Genomic DNA, 18,208 nt, shown 5'->3' with positions numbered 1-18,208 from the left:
TTTTCCACAAGGGCTGCTCTGGGATTTTTCCCTCTTGCAGGGTTATGCCCAAGTAGGCTTGCTTTGGGGAGAAGACATTCTGGAATGGCTGTTCTGTTCCAAAGCCAGTCCCTGGTGTAGACTGTCCTCAATCAGATTAGAGATTGATTAACCTATGAAAGAAAGGAAGAGCATCCCAGTTCACTTCATGGCTGCACTGATCATTGTGCTGGCACAAAACAGCAGCAAGGCACAGGTTAGCCAGGGCTGAGAGTGGGCAGCTGCTGCTGCTTCAACTGGCAGCAGTGCCAGAAGAGTGTGCAAAGAACTCAGTCTTCCTTTCTGGGAAAGTTAATGAAGACTAACTTCCTCATGGGATTGTAATTACTGCTACAGTGGGGTTTTTTTTTCCCTTCATTTGACATCATGCTAGACTGGTAAAGAGCAGGAGGTAGAGAGCAGTGAGCTTCATTAATATTCTTAAGAAGCTTGGAGAGTGGTTGAGACTCAGTGGTTTTAAAGCAGAGGGTTTTGGCAGCTGTTTAAGGCAAGGTGGGTGGGAGATCAGCTAAGGAGTAGAGCAAAAGGTAAGGTTTTAATTACAAAAAAAGCAGGCATTGCTTGAAAAGCAACATTTTATAAACAAATAGAGTTGATTTTCCTGTTCTCTGGTGACTGAGTAGTCCTTATTGTAGTCCTAGAGTAAAACACCTCCTGGAATGGTAAATTCTCTTAATGTTTAAAAGATGAGGCTGCTTCTGCTGTAGTCAAGCAGGAGTAAGATGTTGACTTTTAAATGGTAATTATTTGGCCTCAGAAGCACAGCCCTGTTGAGATAAACAGTGCACTCCATGTCTCTTAGATCCATCCTTTCAGGTTCTCCATGGACACAGGCTTGTTAGCTCAGCACAGGTTAACTTTTAAAGGTCAGCTCCCACATTCCTTCACCTTGAGCACCAAGGATTAGATGTTATTAAAAGCACTGGAGACACTGGGAACCTGGTGGGCCTGAAATTCTCTGCATTCTAAGCTTCACTGCTCTTGCTCACCATGGAATAGAGCAATTAACTGTGAGGGAGTTCTGTTGTTACACTTCCACCCCTCCCCCCCTAAATGCCTTGAGACTCCTCTTTATTAAAAAGTGTTGATATTGGGAGCTTTAACAGCATTTAAAAATCAATTCCTTCCTTCCTTTTACTACCTACATAAAAATGTGAGAGGCAGTTCAGGGTGAAGCACATCATCTCTTTTTGATCTCTAATCACACAAGAGGTTCTTTTTAATTGACATGGAACAATTTTACATTTGCCTTTGAGCTAAAGGGGAAATAAATCTGAGTGTAGGCAATATCTTCAGGATCATTTACTTGTTCAACCACAACCATTAGCTGCTGCTTGGCTTTTTTTCATTTTGCCTGCTTAATATCCATAAATGGGAATGACTTTTGTGGTACAGACTTGGCCTTGCCAAACAAGTTGGTCAGTGCCCTGGTGCTGGGGTAGAGGTGATCTTCCTCCAGCTGCACTTTGGGTGCTGTCCCTTTTCCCTTTAAGACCTTTCATAGAATCATAGTATCAGTCAGGGTTGGGAGGGACCACAAGGATCATCTAGCTCCAACCCCCCTGCCATGGGCAGGGACACCCCACACTAGATCAGGCTGGCCAGAGCCTCATCCAGCCTGGGCTTAAACATCTCCAGGGATGGGGCCTCAACCACCTCCCTGGACAACCCATTCCAGGGCTTCACCACTCTCATGGTGAAGAACTTCTTCCTCACATCCAGTCTGAATCTCCCCACCTCCAGCTTCGTTCCATTCCCCCTAGTCCTATCACTACCTGATATCCTGAGAAGTCCCTCCCCAGCCTTCTGTAGCCCCCTTCAGATACTGGAAGGCCACAATTAGGTCACCTGTTTGTGACCTAGGAAGGTCACAGTTAGGTCACCTTTGCCATTGTCAAGCCTCCCAGTTTGTGGTGTTAGGCCACTGATATTTCTGATGCTGCTTAAGAGCTGCTTTTAGTAGTTTGAAGGGGCTTGGGGTACTTGACTGTGTCCACTCAATTATGTAAGTCTTGAAAGATGTCCTTTCTTCTGCTAATGATTTATGCTTCCATTGTTAATTGGCTCCTCCTTGGTCATAGCCTTTGCATGGCAGAAAATGCGAGTGGCACTTTAACGTGCCGATATTTTATTGGCATGATAAAACTGAGACAGGAATTTGCCAGCAGCTGGGTACCTTTTGATCCATCTGGAAGGTAAGCTAGCAAATCAGTGTTATGTAGTGTGTCTGTACTAGTTCTTCTGAAGGTAGCTGAATTGGTTTGGATTGGGGTGGTGTTGTTTTTTGGCACATGCAGTTACGGCTCCTCTTTGTTTTTCCACAGAGAGCGATCGCAGGACTGTCTTCATTGCTCTGACTGTTATCAGTCTTGTGGGCACAGTTCTGTTCTTTCTGATTAGGAAACATGAGGACACAAAAGCTCCAGGGGAGGAAGATTCTGCTAATGAAATCCTGGGGGACAGCCCGTAAGTGCTTGTGGCAATAACATGTTGTCGCTTACTTCTTTGTGCTCCTGCTCTTCAGTGCACTGTTGTGGGTTTGCTTTCCCCCTTCTCTACACTGGCAACATAAAAGTTATGAACAACCTGTTCTGCAGGATTTACAGATGTAATGGAGAAGTGTTGCTACTATAACAAGGAGAATTTATACTCCTCCTATGACACATTTTCAAGGGCTGCATGCAGTGCTCCACATTAAGCTTTTCCACTAGTAGGTAACTGCCTTTGGAAAGACAACTTGCAGCTCCTTTTTCTCTGCTGATTATGATGTAAGACATTCACCATTTACAGTCTGCCTTGCCCTCATCAAGAGAGCTTAAAGTATGGAATAAACAAATTACTCCCCTTTTTTTATAGCTTATCTTTTACATACTGAATCATCTTTTCATATCTTCTGTAAATGTGTATTATATACATTCACCAGCCTGATAAATGCATTAGTAATGCATAGGTACACAGATGGGCAGATTCAGTACACTTTTGCCTCAAGCATCAGTTTGAGTACTTTTGCTTTGTTTAAAGAACACTGAAAACAGTAGAAAAAACATCAATAAATATGTCAGGGGGAAAAAAATAAAGACCAAGGATCAAGTTGCTCAGGAGAAAGCTTCTGATAACCAGGTTAACATTTGAATGGCACTCACCAGAACCAGAATTAACCAGGTTGGAAAAGACCTTTGAGATTGAGTCCAATCCATCATCCAACACCATCTAATCAACTAAACCATGGCACCAAGCACCCCATCCAGTCTCCTCCTAAACACCTCCAGGGATGGTGACTCCACCACCTCTCTGGGCAGCACATTCCAATGGCCAATCTCTCTTTCTGGGAAGAACTTCTTTGTAACATCCAGCCTAAACCTACTTTGGCACAGCTTGAGACTGTGTCCTCTTGTTCTGGTGCTGCTTGCCTGGGAGAAGAGACCAACCCCCACCTGGCTACAACCTCCCTTCAGGTAGTTGTAGACAGCAATAAGGTCTCCCCTGAGCCTCCTCTTCTCCAGGCTAAGCATCCCCAGCTCCCTCAGCCTCTCCTCATAGGGATTGTGCTCCAAACCCCACACCAGCTTTGTTGCCCTTAAGTGCAGAAAGCAAATGTTGTGGTTAGTAGTTTAGATTCTCAAAGCTTTTAATAATGTATTAGCATATTGCAGTGAATGCTGGGCTGGAAATTATACAGAAAGCTTGAAAAATGAAGCTGCCTTCCAGCTCAGTGATGTGCTGTGATTATTCTTTTTCCCTTTTGACCAAGTTGTTTATTTACCCAGGTCTGCACAAAACAGGCTGACAAAAGCAGTGGCTGCCTTCAGTAAGTAGTTCTATGGAATAAGTTGCTTCAGAAGTACTGCTGTCTCCTTCCCATCTCTCTATGATTCTGCTGATGCTATGAGCATGTGCAAACCATGTAAACCAACCATATGTGAACAAATAAGGTTTTAAGAATGCATTTCAGTTATTCCACTTGGAGTGTAGACCTTCAGAGGTGGCCTGCTTGGAAAAGTGACTCCCAGATGGCAGTCAAAGCTCCATGAGGACAGTGCAACACTGGAACAGATTGCCCAGGGAGCTGGTTGGGGCCCCATCCCTGGAGATACTCAAGGTGATGCTCGACAGGGCTCTGGGCAACCTGATCTAGTTGAGGATGTCCCTGGTGACTGCAGAGGGGGTTGGACTGGATGAGCTTTGGAAGTCCCTTCCAGCCCAGACCATTCTCTGATTGTATAATCAGAGATGACAAGTGAGTAAATGTTGACCCTGCTAGGGATTCAGTTGTTTGGGCATTTTATTTCTTTAGCCTAACCAAAATGGAGTTTGCAACTGGAAAAGCTTGGGAACCACTGAACTCACATGTGGGCAAGTTACTGTTGCTGTGTAATTGATGTGAGCTGGCTGGCTGCACTGCAGAAGTGCTCCCTTCATTTGGCAGTACCAGGCAAACTGACTGCAAGCAAAGAAAGCGAAGCAGGCTTCACTTCAATTACACACTGGTGTGGCCCAGGAGAGAACTGGAGGGGTGCTTCCTTTGTGTAGTTTCAGAGCCAAGCTCTTTTACAACAGCTTCTTTATGTGGATGAGCTCAAAACAAACAGGTCACCACTTGGGAGAGTTAGTGCATGAATGTTTAAAAAAACCCAAACCCAGTTCACTAACACAAGATAACAAAGTGTTGATGTGGTGGGTTTTGTCACCAAGTGATACCAGTGAAGACCAACAGTTTTGACCTGGAGTATCTGCAGTTTCCACTCAAGTTTGATGTGGTCTGCCTGTGACTGTTAAAACTGTTCCTGAGAGTTTACTTATCTTTTTAGGAGACAATCAGCATGAGCTGAAAGGGAGGACAAAAGGAAAATACAAGGAGCAGAAAATTGCCTGCTAATTGAAAGCTGTGTATCTCCTCTTTAATATTTCCCCCTTTGCATTTCTCACAGCAAAGGCTTGCAGATAACATTGCCTTCAAGGGCAAGTCAGGGTTGGTTTGTTCAGCACTGCAATAAACTCCCAGTTTGCAGACTGTTCACCTCTTTGGGGAAAGAGCAAAATAAAGTGTAAATTGTCTTAATAGTCTTCTCAGTTGTTAATTTTCACTCTCATGTCTTCACAGAGAAATCTATAGAGCTGAGCTTCACCAAAGAGATCCTGCTCCTCAGTGTTACAACAGCCTACACAGGTATGAAGCAAGCAGAGTGTGTAAGCAGTGTCAGGGCATAGCCTGGAATTTCAACCCCAGAGCAAGACTGCAATCCCACCTCTCTGCAAACAGGACTTGAATATCTCATTTAACTTGGAATGAGTTACTTCTGACACTTGTGTTCTGGGAAGTGGTTTCTGTGTGGAAGCAGGGTATGCCTAAATCTGCCAGTGCTAGCAGAGGTAGTAATGCTTGGTCAGTTGAGTCACCCAGACTGAGAGTTAGGCAGGATTTACTCAGCTGCTTTCTGTGTGGTTGCACTATCATTAGGTTCCAGATTGTTTGGTGCAATTGCACTGCATTTGAATCAAAAGTGGGTTTGAAGGGTACTCCTTCCAGTGTGCTCTTCACTGAGGCCTGGTGTTCATTTTAGTCTTGGTTCTGGTGGGGAAAAGTTTAACCATTTTCAGCTATTTTTGTCATTAGTATTTGCTGTGGCAAGAGTTCTCTTTAGCAATTGTAATGGACCTTGGTCTGCCATTGCTGGACCTTGGTCTAACAATGCATACAATAAATCCATTGATTTTTGCTATACACTACAGAGATTCTTCCCCCAAAATATCAAATGTTCAAAATGTTACTGGGATCCTTTAAGGATTTTTTTGTGGGGGGCTGGTTTCTTGCTCCTTAATTGACTTCAGCTGTGGATCTGTTCATGGTCAAAAGAAGCTTTAGGAAGAACAGATGCATTGGAGAATAAATCTTATGAGGAGTGACTGAAGGAGCTGGGGCAGTTTGGAGAAGAGGAGGCTGAGAGGAGACCTCATTGCTCTCTACAGCTACCTGAAAAGATGTAGAGAGGCTGGTGCTGGTCTCTTCTCACAGGTGATCAGAACAAATGGGAAGGGCCTCAAGCTGTGACTGGGTAGGTTTAGACTGGACACTAGGAAAAAAATTCTCACAGCAAGAGTGGTCAGGGATTGGAATGTGCTGCCCAGGGAGGTGCTTGAGTCACCAACCCTGGATGTGTCTAAAGGTCATTTAGATGTGGTGCTTGGGGATATGGTCTAGTGGTGAACCCTGTAGAGTAGGGTTGTGGGTTGGACTTGGTGATCCTGAGGGTCTTTTCCAACATGGATGTTTCTGTGATTTTTAAGACCCTCAGCTCTGAGTAACTGTTGGGAAAAATTGTCTTCTCACCTACAAGAGCTAACAGCAGTCTCAGATGTGAGCAGACTAGGAATGGTGCTGTAACACCTGCTGTGGCTTGCAGTCAGCTTCTGGTAGAGAAATAACAACAGTAGCTGTGAAGCCAGTTTGTGCCAGCCACTAATCTGAGTTACAAATTACTTCACAGTGTTGAGTTAACACAAACTAACTCACTGCAATGCCTCCTGGATGTTTAGTGTCAAGCAGAACATGCAGCAAGGTAAGAAGGGAAGGGAGTCAGTCAAGTTTTGCCTGATTCAGCTGGAATTTGGCCTTGTAGGTAGCAGGGGGGAAAGAAAATAATCAATCCAGCTTGGAAAAAATTGCTGCCATCTGGTGGCTTTTGGTCAATATTGCTGCTCGATGCAAGAGAAGAAAAATCCCCTGAGGCCAGCAAAAGCTTTTCTTCCCAAAACTGGTGGTGGAATTATTAAGACTGCTCCAAGCTCATCCCTTTTGTGAGGCTCTGCAGTTGCCATGTCAGGTAACCTCCTCTGTGTAGACCAGGGGTATGGTGTGCTGTATTTTGGCAGCAGCAAAAGGCAAGGAAGGTAAATTGGACCAAAAATGGTATTTTTCTAAGAGGTTTTGCTTTGAGCATGCCACTTGGCATGGGTTTAAATGCACTTTCTGTTAAAGAGCTGGCAGTTTTACACTGGTGGCTGGTTATCATCACTCTGGTTGACACAGCTGACTCTGTTTGCACATGGTAATGGCAGTTGAAAGGAGAGTTTTAAACTAACAGTAGTTGCTCTTTCTCTCTTTTAGTTCACTATCTATACCAAAACTGCAGGAATCTTTGCTCTTCTGGTATTTGGGGAGGCAGGGAGGCTCTCCTAAGAATGCCATAGAATGGTTTGGGTTGGAAAGGGCCCTAAAGATAATCTAGTTCCAACCCACCTGTCTTAGACAGGGACACCTTCCAGTAGCCCAGGTTGTTCAAGCCCTATTCCAACCTGGCCTTCAGCACTGTCAGGCTTGGGAGCCTCCACATCTTCTCTGAGCAGCCCATTTCAGTGCCTCACCACCTTCATGGGTAAGGATTTCTTCCTAATGTCTGATCTGAATCCGATTTCTTCCAGTTTGAAGCCGTTACCCTTTGGCCTGTCGCTCCTTGCCTTTGTGAACAGTCCCTCTCCAGCTCTCCTGAAGCCCTCTTAGATACTGAAAGGCTGCAATAAAGCCTCTCTGGAGCCTTCTCTGGGCTCAACAACCTCATAAGTTGAGGAGAACAAAAGAACTAAGTTCCTGGAAAGCAGGAATATAAACTGCATGTAGGGATTGTCAAGAGAAGCAGGACTGAACCCAAGTGCATGTGACTCTGTTCAGTGGCACTTTAATGTAGAATGAGATGAGAATGGTCATAACTACAGAGCTTAAAATCCCTTCACTGCTCCTATTACACATACCTGATTTCAATGTATGCTTTGGAAAGGTACTGTGGTGGTGGTGGTGGGGGAAACCCCAGCCTTTAAACCTAACTTTCTAACACCTTTGATCTCATCTACCCATTGTGTTTGATTTCTTCCAAGGTTTGGAATTAACCTTCTTTTCTGGAGTCTATGGAACATGCATTGGTGCTGTGAATAGGTTTGGTAGTGAGGAGAAAAGCCTCATTGGGCTCTCTGGCATTTTTACTGGTGTTGGAGAAATTTTAGGTGAGTCTTTTAAATTTACTACCTTCTAGTCAAAAAAAAAAACCACCCCAAAGGGGTTAAGATGATGTAGTTACCCCAAATGTTTGGTTTTATTTCACTCTCTAGTGGCTTTCAAGCTTCCAGCCATGATTATGTGACCAACAACAAAACCCCATGAAATCAAATTGCCAGTGTGGTTCCTTGCTGCACTGGGAGTTATGTTACACCCTGGCAAGTGAAATAGTGGGGAGCATGAATCCTCAGATTCCTGTGTGCTTTTGGGGTTAGTACAGAGACATAAATAACATTTAGGGCCCAGTGTTGTTGGGGAGCTTCCAGCATTTGGGTACCCTGGTTTTAAATCTCACCTGCTTTGATTTTTATTAGCTCTTCAGTGGTGTAACACACACTTGTGAAGTGTTACACTAAAAGAGTTCTTTAAACACAGTTAGCTCATGTTAAATGAGAGCTGAGAGTTGGATACAATTGAATGCAAGGAATGGTCATTAAGTAAATGATTCTAATTTTGTGCTTAAACTCAAGCACTGCTGCCTTGAAGGGCACCCCCCAAGCCCACTGCCTTGAAGGGCACCCCCCAAGCCCCCTGCCTCTGCTCACTGGCAGCTTGGATCCATGTTTTGCTGTTAACAGTTAAGAGCTAAGCACCAGGCCATCCATTTTCACTGAGTGCTGTTGCAGTGCTGGAGGAAACAGTGGCTGCTGGGAGAATGTTGCAGAAAGGTTAAGTGTCTTCACCTGCAATCATCTGATAAACCTCTTGCCCACATTTCCCAGGTGTCTCTGGCCCAAAGGTTGTGGCAGCTGGGGCTGGTAGGTCAGGCAGACTCCTCAGGGCTGTTTTCCTCCCAAGTCTTGCAGTTGGCTGCCATGGGGCTTAGATTATAAGTTTGTAATCTTTCATCCTTTTTGATTGCAGTGTTTTGAGTTTGGTTCTACTGTTGGCATCTTCAGTTCTGATGTCATTCTCCCATCTTGTCTGCTTGCCCAGGTGGAGGAGTCTTTGGCTTGCTGAGCAAGAGTAATCGCTTTGGCAGGAACCCCGTTGTGATGCTGGGCATCCTTGTCCATTTCATAGCCTTCTATTTAATTTTCTTCAACATGCCCAATGATGCCCCCATTGCTCCTATGGCAGGAACAGATGATGTGGCTTACATGATTCCAAGGTATGTGAATGCTTTCCCTCAGCTGCAGCAGCCAAAGAGGCATATGAAGAGCACCTTCGAAACTCCTGGGAGCTGCTTTTCCATGTGGTGACTAATGCCACAGCAAAGGCTTTCAGGAGTCCTCTTTGCTGAAGGTAGATGTTCTACCAGTGTGCACCCCAATTAGGAGTTCAAATTTGGCAGAAGAGTAAAAAGCATGACTCATAGACCCATAAAATGTTAGGGGTTAGAAGGGACTGCTGGAGATCGAGTCCACCCCCCTGCCAAAGCAGGATCACCAAGGGCAGGCAGGCTGCACAAGAATGCATCCAGGCAGGCTTTGAGACCCTCCAGAGAAGGAGACTCCCCAACCTCTCTGGGCAGCCTGCTCTGCTGCTCTGTCATACTCACAGTAAAGTTTCTCCTCATAGTATCAGTCAGGGTTGAAAGGGACCACAAGGATCATCTAGTTCCAACCCCCCTGCCATGGGCAGGGACACCCCACATTAGATCAGGCTGGCCAGAGCCTCATCCAGCCTGGGCTTAAACACCTCCAGGGGCAGGGCCTCAACCACCTCCCTGGACAACCCATTCCAGGGCTTCACCACTCTCATGGTGAAGAACCTCCTCCTCACATCCAGCCAGGTTGAACCTCCTGTGTTCCAGCTTGTACCCATAGTTCCTTGTCCTATCACTGGGCACCACCAAAAAGAGCCTGGCACCTTCATCTTGACACCCACCCCTCAGATATTAAGGTGATCCCCTCTCATCCTTCTCTCTCCAGACTAAGCAGCCCCAGTTCTCTCAGTCTTTCTTTGTAGGAGAGATGTTCAAGTCCTTTTATCATCCTTGTAGCTTCCTGTTGGACTCTCCCCTGCAGGTCTCTCTCTCTTGAAGTGGGACCCCACACTGGACACAACATTGCAGGTGTGGTTTCACCAGGGTGGGGTAGAGGGGAAGGAGAACCTCCCTAGACCTTCTGGACACTCCTTGATGCACCCCAGGATAAATTGGTAGCAATTCTGTCTCTGGGAACTGACATTCTTGATGTCTAGTACAACATTGAGAGCAGCAACTGTTGTGTACTGGCTGGCAGGGGCTCAGTTTGCTTTAAACCATCACTGGGCTCAGTTTTACTCCAGCTGGGAGCCCCTTGCACTGTTGTACTGCTTTCCAAAGTCTGGTTGTCCCAAGTCTACCTGGAGCCATGCTGTGCTTGTCTCCCTCAGGGGAAGACTGTAGGGAGCTTTATCTCATCGCTGCCACTTCCTTTTGGGGGTGTGCTTGTCCAGTTTTGTGTGCAATTGCACTTCTGTCAGTTTGTGCAGCCAGCTGCTGCCGTGCAGCTCTAAGCATTTGCAGAATGCAGAATGAACCAGGTTTGTGCCTGTGCTGGTGACACTTCTTTATCTGGAGTGGTTTGCTGCAGAGTCAGTTGGCGTTTCTGTGATGTTGCTGCCGTTTCTATGAACTCACAGTGTGCTTAATCACTGCCTTGGGGGTTTTGTGGCTCCAGGCACCAGAAGGAACTCTTCCAGTGGTTCTAACTCACTGTGGAACTGACTGCAGGTCACAGTTAACAGAAGTCTTGTCATTCAAGGAATTAAAATGTGATGTAACTGTGCCTTTTGCCAAGCCAAGTGTTCCCAGCTCTTTCCCAGTGAAATGTAAGACTTGGGTAACTTTCATCCCTCCTTGCTGCCTTCCAGTACCTGAAGGGATCCTACAGGAAGGTTGCAAAGGGACATTTCATAAGGATGTATAACAGTAGGTCAAGGGGGAAAGGTTTTAAGCTGAGGGGGAGAGCAGGGTTAGACTGGGTCTGAGGAAAAATTTCTCCAGTATAAGGGTGGTGAGAGTCTGGAATAGGCTGCTGGAATAGGCTGCTGGAATAGGCTGCCTAAGGAGGCTTCCCAGGGAGGTGGTGGAGTCACCGTCCCTGGAGGGGTTCAAGAGGGGATTGGAAGTGGCACTTGGTGCCATGGTCTAGTCATGAGGTTTGTGGTGACAGGTTGGACTTGATGATCTTTGAGGTCTCTTCCAACCTTGGTGATTCTGTGGATGCCTCTTTCTTGGGGGTGTTCAAGGCCAGGCTGGATGAGGCCTTGAGCAGCTGAGTCTAGTTGAGAGGCATCCCTGTCCATGGCAGGGAGGTTGGAATAGCTGATCTCTAAGGCCCCTTCCAGCCTCAGCCATTCTGTGGTTCCATTGTCACTTTGCAAAGAAGCCTGCCCAAAATAGTTTCTGGATGTGTAAGCTGTTTGACCATGCACCTGCTAAACTGGATTCGCTTTTCTCCTCCAGCAAAGAGGTAGCCATATTCTGCAGCTTCCTGCTGGGCCTGGGGGACAGCTGCTTCAACACCCAGCTCCTCAGTATCTTAGGATTCCTGTATTCAGAAGACAGTGCTCCTGCCTTTGCCATCTTCAAGTTTGTTCAGGTATTACAGGACACAGCCTTTTGCAAGTCTTGGCTGTTGGTTTGGTATTGGTATTGAAGTGCTGATCTTGCTTTATTAAGCAGCTCAGAGCAACTGTGTCTCTGCAAAGGATTTCAGCTTGTTTTTATCTTCCACAAGGTTTTTAGGGAGGAGGAGTAGCTTGAATGTAGAGCCTGGTGTGATTATATAATGAAGCTGCTCTTACTTAAAGGTTTGGAGGGAGCTTAGTGGTGGGAATTGTAGTTTAGAGTCAAAAGCCTGGTCCAGTTCACTAGATTGATTTTATTTAAATCATCATTGGCTGAATTTATTTGCTCAAGTCTTTGCCAGAGGGCTGTGAATTAACAGGAGATGAGTTGTGCAACCAGTGGTTCAAGTGTTTGTGGCTGCTGTTTCTTATCACTGGGAGTTTCCAGGTGGGTCTGCAGACCCTAGAAGAATCAAATCCTGTCCTTCAGTTGTCTGAATGCCAAATAAAAAGCATCTATGGTAGCTTAATGAAAACTCCTCCTACAAGATGAATACAGCTGCTGTGTTTTGGATAGGTCACTTCACTGCCTGGCACTAATCTTGTTTGCTGACTGAACTTTCCAGGTCAAACTCTGTGATCAGAGAGATGGGCAGAGAAATGGTGGTGCAAAGTACTGTGTGTGCATGGTAACACCAGCAGCAAGCTGGTGCTGGGAGCAGAGTTCAGCCTAGGTCTAGTTGAAAAGATGACAACTACTTGCTTCAGAAAGCTCTTTTCTTTTCCCTTGTGCACAAATCTGGTGACATTATGAGGATAGGCTGAGGGAGCTGGGCTTGTTCAGCCTGGAGAAGCCTCTGGTCAAGCTGCTACTTGAAGGGATCCTACAGGAAGGCTGGTGAGGGATTTTCATAAGGGTGTCTGGAGACAGAACAAGAGGGAATGGTTTTAAGTTGAGGGAGAGTAGGGTTAGACTGGATCTTAGGAAGAAGTTCTTCAGTATGAAGCTGGTGAGACTCTGGAACAGGCTACCCAGGGAAGCTGTGGATGCTTCCTCCCTGGGGGTGTTCAAGGCCAGGGTGGATGAGGCCTTGAGCAGCCAAATCTAGTTGAGAGGTGTCCCTGCCCACGGTGGGGAAGGTTGGGGTAGATGATCTCTGAGGTCCCTTCCAACCTAAGCCATTCTATGATGATTCCATCATAAGTCAGAATCAGAGATAGACATGGGATACAGAGAGCCTTTAAATGAGCTCTAATGACAGTTTTCATTTGGAAAAGAATAGATTGCAAGTAAGACTCTCTGCTTGTCAGAGCCTCCAGCTGCTTGCTGTACAACACAATCATAGAATCAACCAGGTTGGAAAAGACCTCAGAGATCATCAAGTCCAACTTACTACCTAACACCTCCTGATGACTATACCATGGCTCCAAGTGCCACAGCCAAGCCTTTTTTGAACACCTCCAGGGACAACTACTCCATCACCTCCCTGAGCAGCACATTCCAAGGGCCAGTTACTCTCTCTGGGAAGAACTTTCTCCTCACCTCCAGCCTAAACTTCCCCTGGGGCAGCTTGAGACTGTCCTCTTGTTCTGGTGCTGGTTGCCTGGGAGAAAAGACCAACCCCTACCTGGCTACCACCTCCTTTCAGGAAGCTGCAGACAGCAATAAGGTCTCCCCTAAGCCTTCTCCAGGCTATAGTTTGTGATGCTGTGAAACTGCAAGCAGCTTCCTGGGTTTTGTCTCGAAGTCTTCCCTGGCAGCGTTGTTTCCAGACAAACCGTTTTCAAACAGCTGAGAAACTGCACTTGGGATGCTGCAAACACTTCTGTGTTCTCTTTAAGCAGTGAACACTACTTAAACAAGAAGTAAAAACTGCATCTGTTGCAAATCAAAGCATATGTTGAGGTTTTAAGACGCTTTATCTCCTGGGAGCACGCTGCTGAGGGTTGCGTATCGAGCTGTCTATGTCAGCCTGATAATCCTTGGGCAGTAATATTCATGGAAATCTCCACTAATAATCTTTTTATCTGTTTTCTCTCAGTCCATCTGTGCTGCAGTTGCATATTTCTACAGCAACTACTTCCTTCTGCAATGGCAGCTCCTGATCATGGTGGTTGTGGGCTTCTTTGGAACCATTACCTTCTTCGTAGTGGAGTGGGAAGCAGCAGCGGCTCTGGCTGCCCGTGGCTCCGACTACAGCAGCATCTGATCCAGCCCCTGTGCCTGGTCCTGTGTGAGGCAAAAACACTTACTGTGAAGGAATGGGAGAGGTGGTGGAAAGTCCAAGTTGCAGCAGAGGTTAAGATGGAGGAAGCTACTACTAAATCACCATCAGCCTAACAGTGTGAAGTGTGAGAGGGAAAACAGCCACATTGGAAAGGCTTTTTTGTTCCCCCCACCCCCATCCTCCCCCCTTGCTTTAATCAAGTGAGCTTGGTGTGCATGTTCTTAGAACTGTGCTATTAGAAGTGGAAGGAAATGCAGAGATGTGAGTATTGAACAGTTCTGTTCTGAGATGTACCTTTCAGAATGTAATTGCCTAATTCCACTCCACCAGGCACTACAGAATTAGTTTCTTTCTTTCTTTCTTTTTTTTCCTCCTCCTCTCCCTTAAATTATTTTTCCTATATTCTCATTCTGCAAACACTTCAACTCTGGTATGGCATGAGTGATATTTTTATCAGGTGCATTATATCCCAGAGTGTGTCTGCACAGCAGAAATCAATGCAGGTCATTGGCTTTTTTCAACAATTGGATCTGTAGAAGTATTTCTGTGGGGAGTGTTGCTGTCTGATCCTGTCCCCCCACCAGCTCCTGCTTCATGTGCTTGCATTTGATCAGATGCAAGGGGGTTGGGTGGGGTGGTTGGTTGGTGACTTTTTTGGGGTGGGGTTTTTTGTTTGCTTTTTGTTTGGTTGGTTTTTCTGAAGAAAGGGAATGAAGCTGTGGTGTGACAGGAAAGGTTTTAGGAGAACTTAAGGAATTAAGGATGAGATATCCTGGTGCCTGTGAAGTACTGGTGGTTGAAAACAGCCCGTTGGTTCAGCATCTCAGGATTGAACTGTTGGGATGGCTGCTGGAGCTCTCTTGGGGGAGTGCTATATGAAGGACCACAAGACATGACTTCCCTCACAGATTTCATAGAATTGCTTTGGTTGGAAAAGACCTCTAAGATCATTGAGTCCAACTGGCCACCTGACACCATCGTTGCCATTAAACCATGGCCACAGGCTTCTCGAACACCTCCAGGGGCAGTGACTCCACCACCTCCCTGGATAACCTTTTATAATCCCAGACCACTCTTTCCTTAAAGAGATTTCTTCCTAATAGTCAATCTAAACCTCCTCTGGCAAAGGTTCAGGTAATTTCCTCTTGTCCTAGAGGAGGAGACTTTCCAAAAGGACTTTCCAAAGAAGTCATTTGAGTTGAAGGAAATCTTCCTCATGATCTGTGATGGAAGCATTGTCTGAGTACAAGTGAAGTACAAACCAGATTCAGGATGTGAACTGCAAGGAAATAATCTTCCAGTGTTTGTTTTACTGCCTAGTCTAAAAATACCTGAAAGGCTCAATGCAAATGGTTTCTCTCAGTGTGTTTTGAGAAGCCTGAGCTGTGATCTTATGCTGCCAAATTGCACAGTAACCAGATTTCAATCCAAAAGCTGTTAGAGTTGATGTCACTCAGGCAGCAAATGCAGCTCACCTTCCTTTTGATGTCTGCATGACTCTGTAGCACTTGCAGTTTTGTTTCTGTCCAGTGGGCAAACAGGATGTGACTGAGAGCAGTGGGGACCACAGGAATCATAGAATCAATCAGGTTGGAAAAGACCTCAAGGATCATTAAGTCCAACCTATTACCTAACACCTCTTGACAGCTAGACCATGGCTCCAAGTGCCACAGCCAAGCCTTTTTTGAACACCTCCAGGGGTGGTGACTCCACCACCTCCCTGGGCAGCACATCCCAATGGCCAATCTCTCTTTCTGGGAAGAACTTTCTCCTCACCTCCAGCCTAAACCTCCCCTGGCACAGCTTGAGGCTGTGTCCTCTTGTTCTGATGCTGGTTGCCTGGGAGAAGAGACCAACCCCCTCCTGTTTACAGCCTCCTTTCAGGGAGTTGTAGAGAGCAATAAGGTCTCCCCTGAGCCTCCTCTTCTGCTTTTAGAGACTCCATGTAGCTATTTTCAGAGAGGCTACCACTCACCACCTGGACTCAGTATGGATCAGTATCTCCTGCATGTCAGAGCTACATAGGTGTACCTAAGGTTAAACTTGATGAGGGACTACAGTATCTCCTGTGACATTTGCTGTGACTTCTGCTCTCACAGGACATGTAAGACAGCTCCCAGGAAGCACAGCAGCAAAAACAGCAGAGGAGGATTATCTTACAGCCTTATGGAAAGGGCTCTTTAAATGCACTGCAGGTTCTTGCTGTGAGATCAGTAAGGTGTTAATGGGAGGATGAGAGAAAGCACCTGAGCACTTGGCAGGCAAAGAAATCTGTGAGGCCAGCCAGGAGAAGAGAGCCTTTGTGTATTCCCAGGAGATGGAATGAATGATGCAAAAGAGAATGAGACAGAGCATGCATTTATCCAGGGGTTACCCAAGCCACTCCAATTTGTCAGGCAAACTGAAAAGGCATTCAGGATTCAATCAATATATATTCAATTAATGTGACTAGCAGCACTCTAGTGCCTCTCAGCCACTCCTGCTGTCCTCTAATTTCAAGTGTACTGTAAAAAGTGTAGCTGCTGCTGCTCTTGGAGCTACACATTTGTGTTTCCTCCCCAGTACCAAAAGGGATAAAGGGTTTTATTTTGTTAGTTTAATTTAATTCTCTGGTTTTTTTAAGGTAAGGAATTGCTGACTTTTGTCTCCACACTCTCTTCCTGAGGCCTGTTTTCCCTTCTGTATCAGTGAGAGAAGGAAGACTTTGAAGTTCACAAGGGACAGGTCTGTCTTGCAGCACAGGAAAATGATTCTGTGGGTCTTGTGGTGGTGAGGAACTTAGAAATGCCTTCAAAACAAAGCCATTTGTTGTGGCTAGGTTGCAGCTCTTCAGGAGGCTGCTTTTTGAGTTGGTCACCCTTCATGAGGAGCTTCTTGTGGGGTTTCTGTGCCATGATATCAACTACTTCATGAAGAGTTCAATTGCTAGGTTTCTGTGGTTCCAGCAAGCATGTTGAGACTGCCTTTCAGGGATCCTAGTGACCTGGGCCTTGGGGATTCTTCAGTACCTCTGTGAATCTGATGCTGTTGCATTCTTCTCTCTGCTCTGCTTGGTCTGCCTATCAGACAATGCCAGAAGGCTGTTCCCTTGAACAACCCAGTTAACGGCTCTGAAGCCTTACTGCTCTGTGGCAGCTCTTGCCAAGGAATCAGGGAATCCTCAGAACTGCATCATGGATAACCTTTTATCTTATCTTTTACTATTAGCTGTGTAAGCCTTGCTTTGACGTCTGATCTTGAGAGACAGTTCCCAGTTAATCAGGCTGCCCATGGCTCATGATTGCTTCTCACTTCTTTTTCTTTGGTTTGACAGGGAGGTGAAGAATCCACCCAGCTCCATGCCACTGTTTGCCCACAGCCAATGCTGACATCCATTTAGAATTCCCATCTCTTCATCTTTTTATCATCATTTGCCAGCCCTGAGCCTGCATCCTGTTCATTTCACCTCCCTGGCCTTTTGGGGGCAGTCCCCTGTTAATCTGAACTGGGAGCTTACTGTGAAATGAAGTGGGATTTGAGAAGAGGCTCTGGCAATGTTTGTGATATTGTGGGTTGGTTTCTGTGGGGGATTTTTATCTTCAGAAGCACAATTGCACCCTAAGTTGCTTGGGCTTCTTTGAAAAGAAGACTTCATGTTGTTTTGGTGGTTCTTCTTTAATCCTTTTAGGTTATTAAGGTTTGGTCTATCACATCCCCAAGTTTTTCATACAAATGCTGACTAATTGGATGCTCTTAACCTTTGAGTGCCAAAGAGTAGCCTTTAAATGCCTATCACACTTTGGTCTTGCTGGCTGGTGTTCATTTTGTTGTGAATGTATGGAGGACAGACTGAAAGAGTTGGGGCTATTCAGTCTGGAGAAGAGAAGGTTCTGAGGTGACCTCATTGTGGCCTTCCAGTATCTGAAGGGAGCTTACAAGAAGGCTGGGGAGGGACTGCTCAGGATCTCAGGGAGTGATAGGACTAGGGGGAGTGGAATGAAGCTGGAGGTGGGGAGATTCAGGCTGGATGTGAGCAGGAGGCTCTTCACCATGAGAGTTGTGAAGCCCTGGAATGGGGGAAAGAGGGAACTTGTTCATAAGTTGTAGAGCAACTTATGTTCATAGTCTCATAGAATCAGTCAGGGTTGGAAGGGACCACAAGGATCATCTAGTTCCAACCCCCCTGCTGGGTTAGAGGTGATCTTCCTCCAGCTGCACTTTGGGTGCTGTCCCTTTTCCCTTTAAGACCTTTCATAGAATCATAGTATCAGTCAGGGTTGGAAGGGACCGCAAGGATCATCTAGCTCCAACCCCCCTGCCATGGGCAGGGACACCCCACACTAGATCAGCCTGGCCAGAGCCTCAGCCAGCCTGGGCTTAAACACCTCCAGGGACGGGGCCTCAACCACCTCCCTGG

General features: G+C 46.1%; 1 protein-coding gene across 1 annotated transcript in view; it reads left to right on the top strand.

The window, feature by feature from the left end:
• MFSD11 (major facilitator superfamily domain containing 11) overlaps nucleotides 1-17,737 on the top strand; it is a 29,390-nt gene extending 11,653 nt beyond the window's left edge. The window contains exons 8-14 of the mRNA XM_068151435.1: nucleotides 2,364-2,505; nucleotides 3,807-3,847; nucleotides 5,141-5,206; nucleotides 7,909-8,034; nucleotides 9,023-9,197; nucleotides 11,481-11,616; nucleotides 13,627-17,737. Of these exons, the coding sequence (XP_068007536.1) occupies nucleotides 2,364-2,505; nucleotides 3,807-3,847; nucleotides 5,141-5,206; nucleotides 7,909-8,034; nucleotides 9,023-9,197; nucleotides 11,481-11,616; nucleotides 13,627-13,794 (854 nt within the window). The 3' untranslated portion in view covers nucleotides 13,795-17,737. The remainder of the gene's footprint in view (nucleotides 1-2,363; nucleotides 2,506-3,806; nucleotides 3,848-5,140; nucleotides 5,207-7,908; nucleotides 8,035-9,022; nucleotides 9,198-11,480; nucleotides 11,617-13,626) is intronic.
• Nucleotides 17,738-18,208: the final 471 nt, after the last annotated feature.

Source organism: Melanerpes formicivorus, unplaced genomic scaffold, assembly GCF_026170545.1.
Source record: "Melanerpes formicivorus ecotype bairdi unplaced genomic scaffold, bMelFor1.0.p_v2 SCAF_21, whole genome shotgun sequence".
NCBI classification, from domain to species: Eukaryota; Metazoa; Chordata; class Aves; order Piciformes; family Picidae; genus Melanerpes; species Melanerpes formicivorus.
The sequence above is the reverse complement of the archived record's forward strand: the minus strand, read 5'-3'. Positions and strand labels throughout refer to the sequence as shown.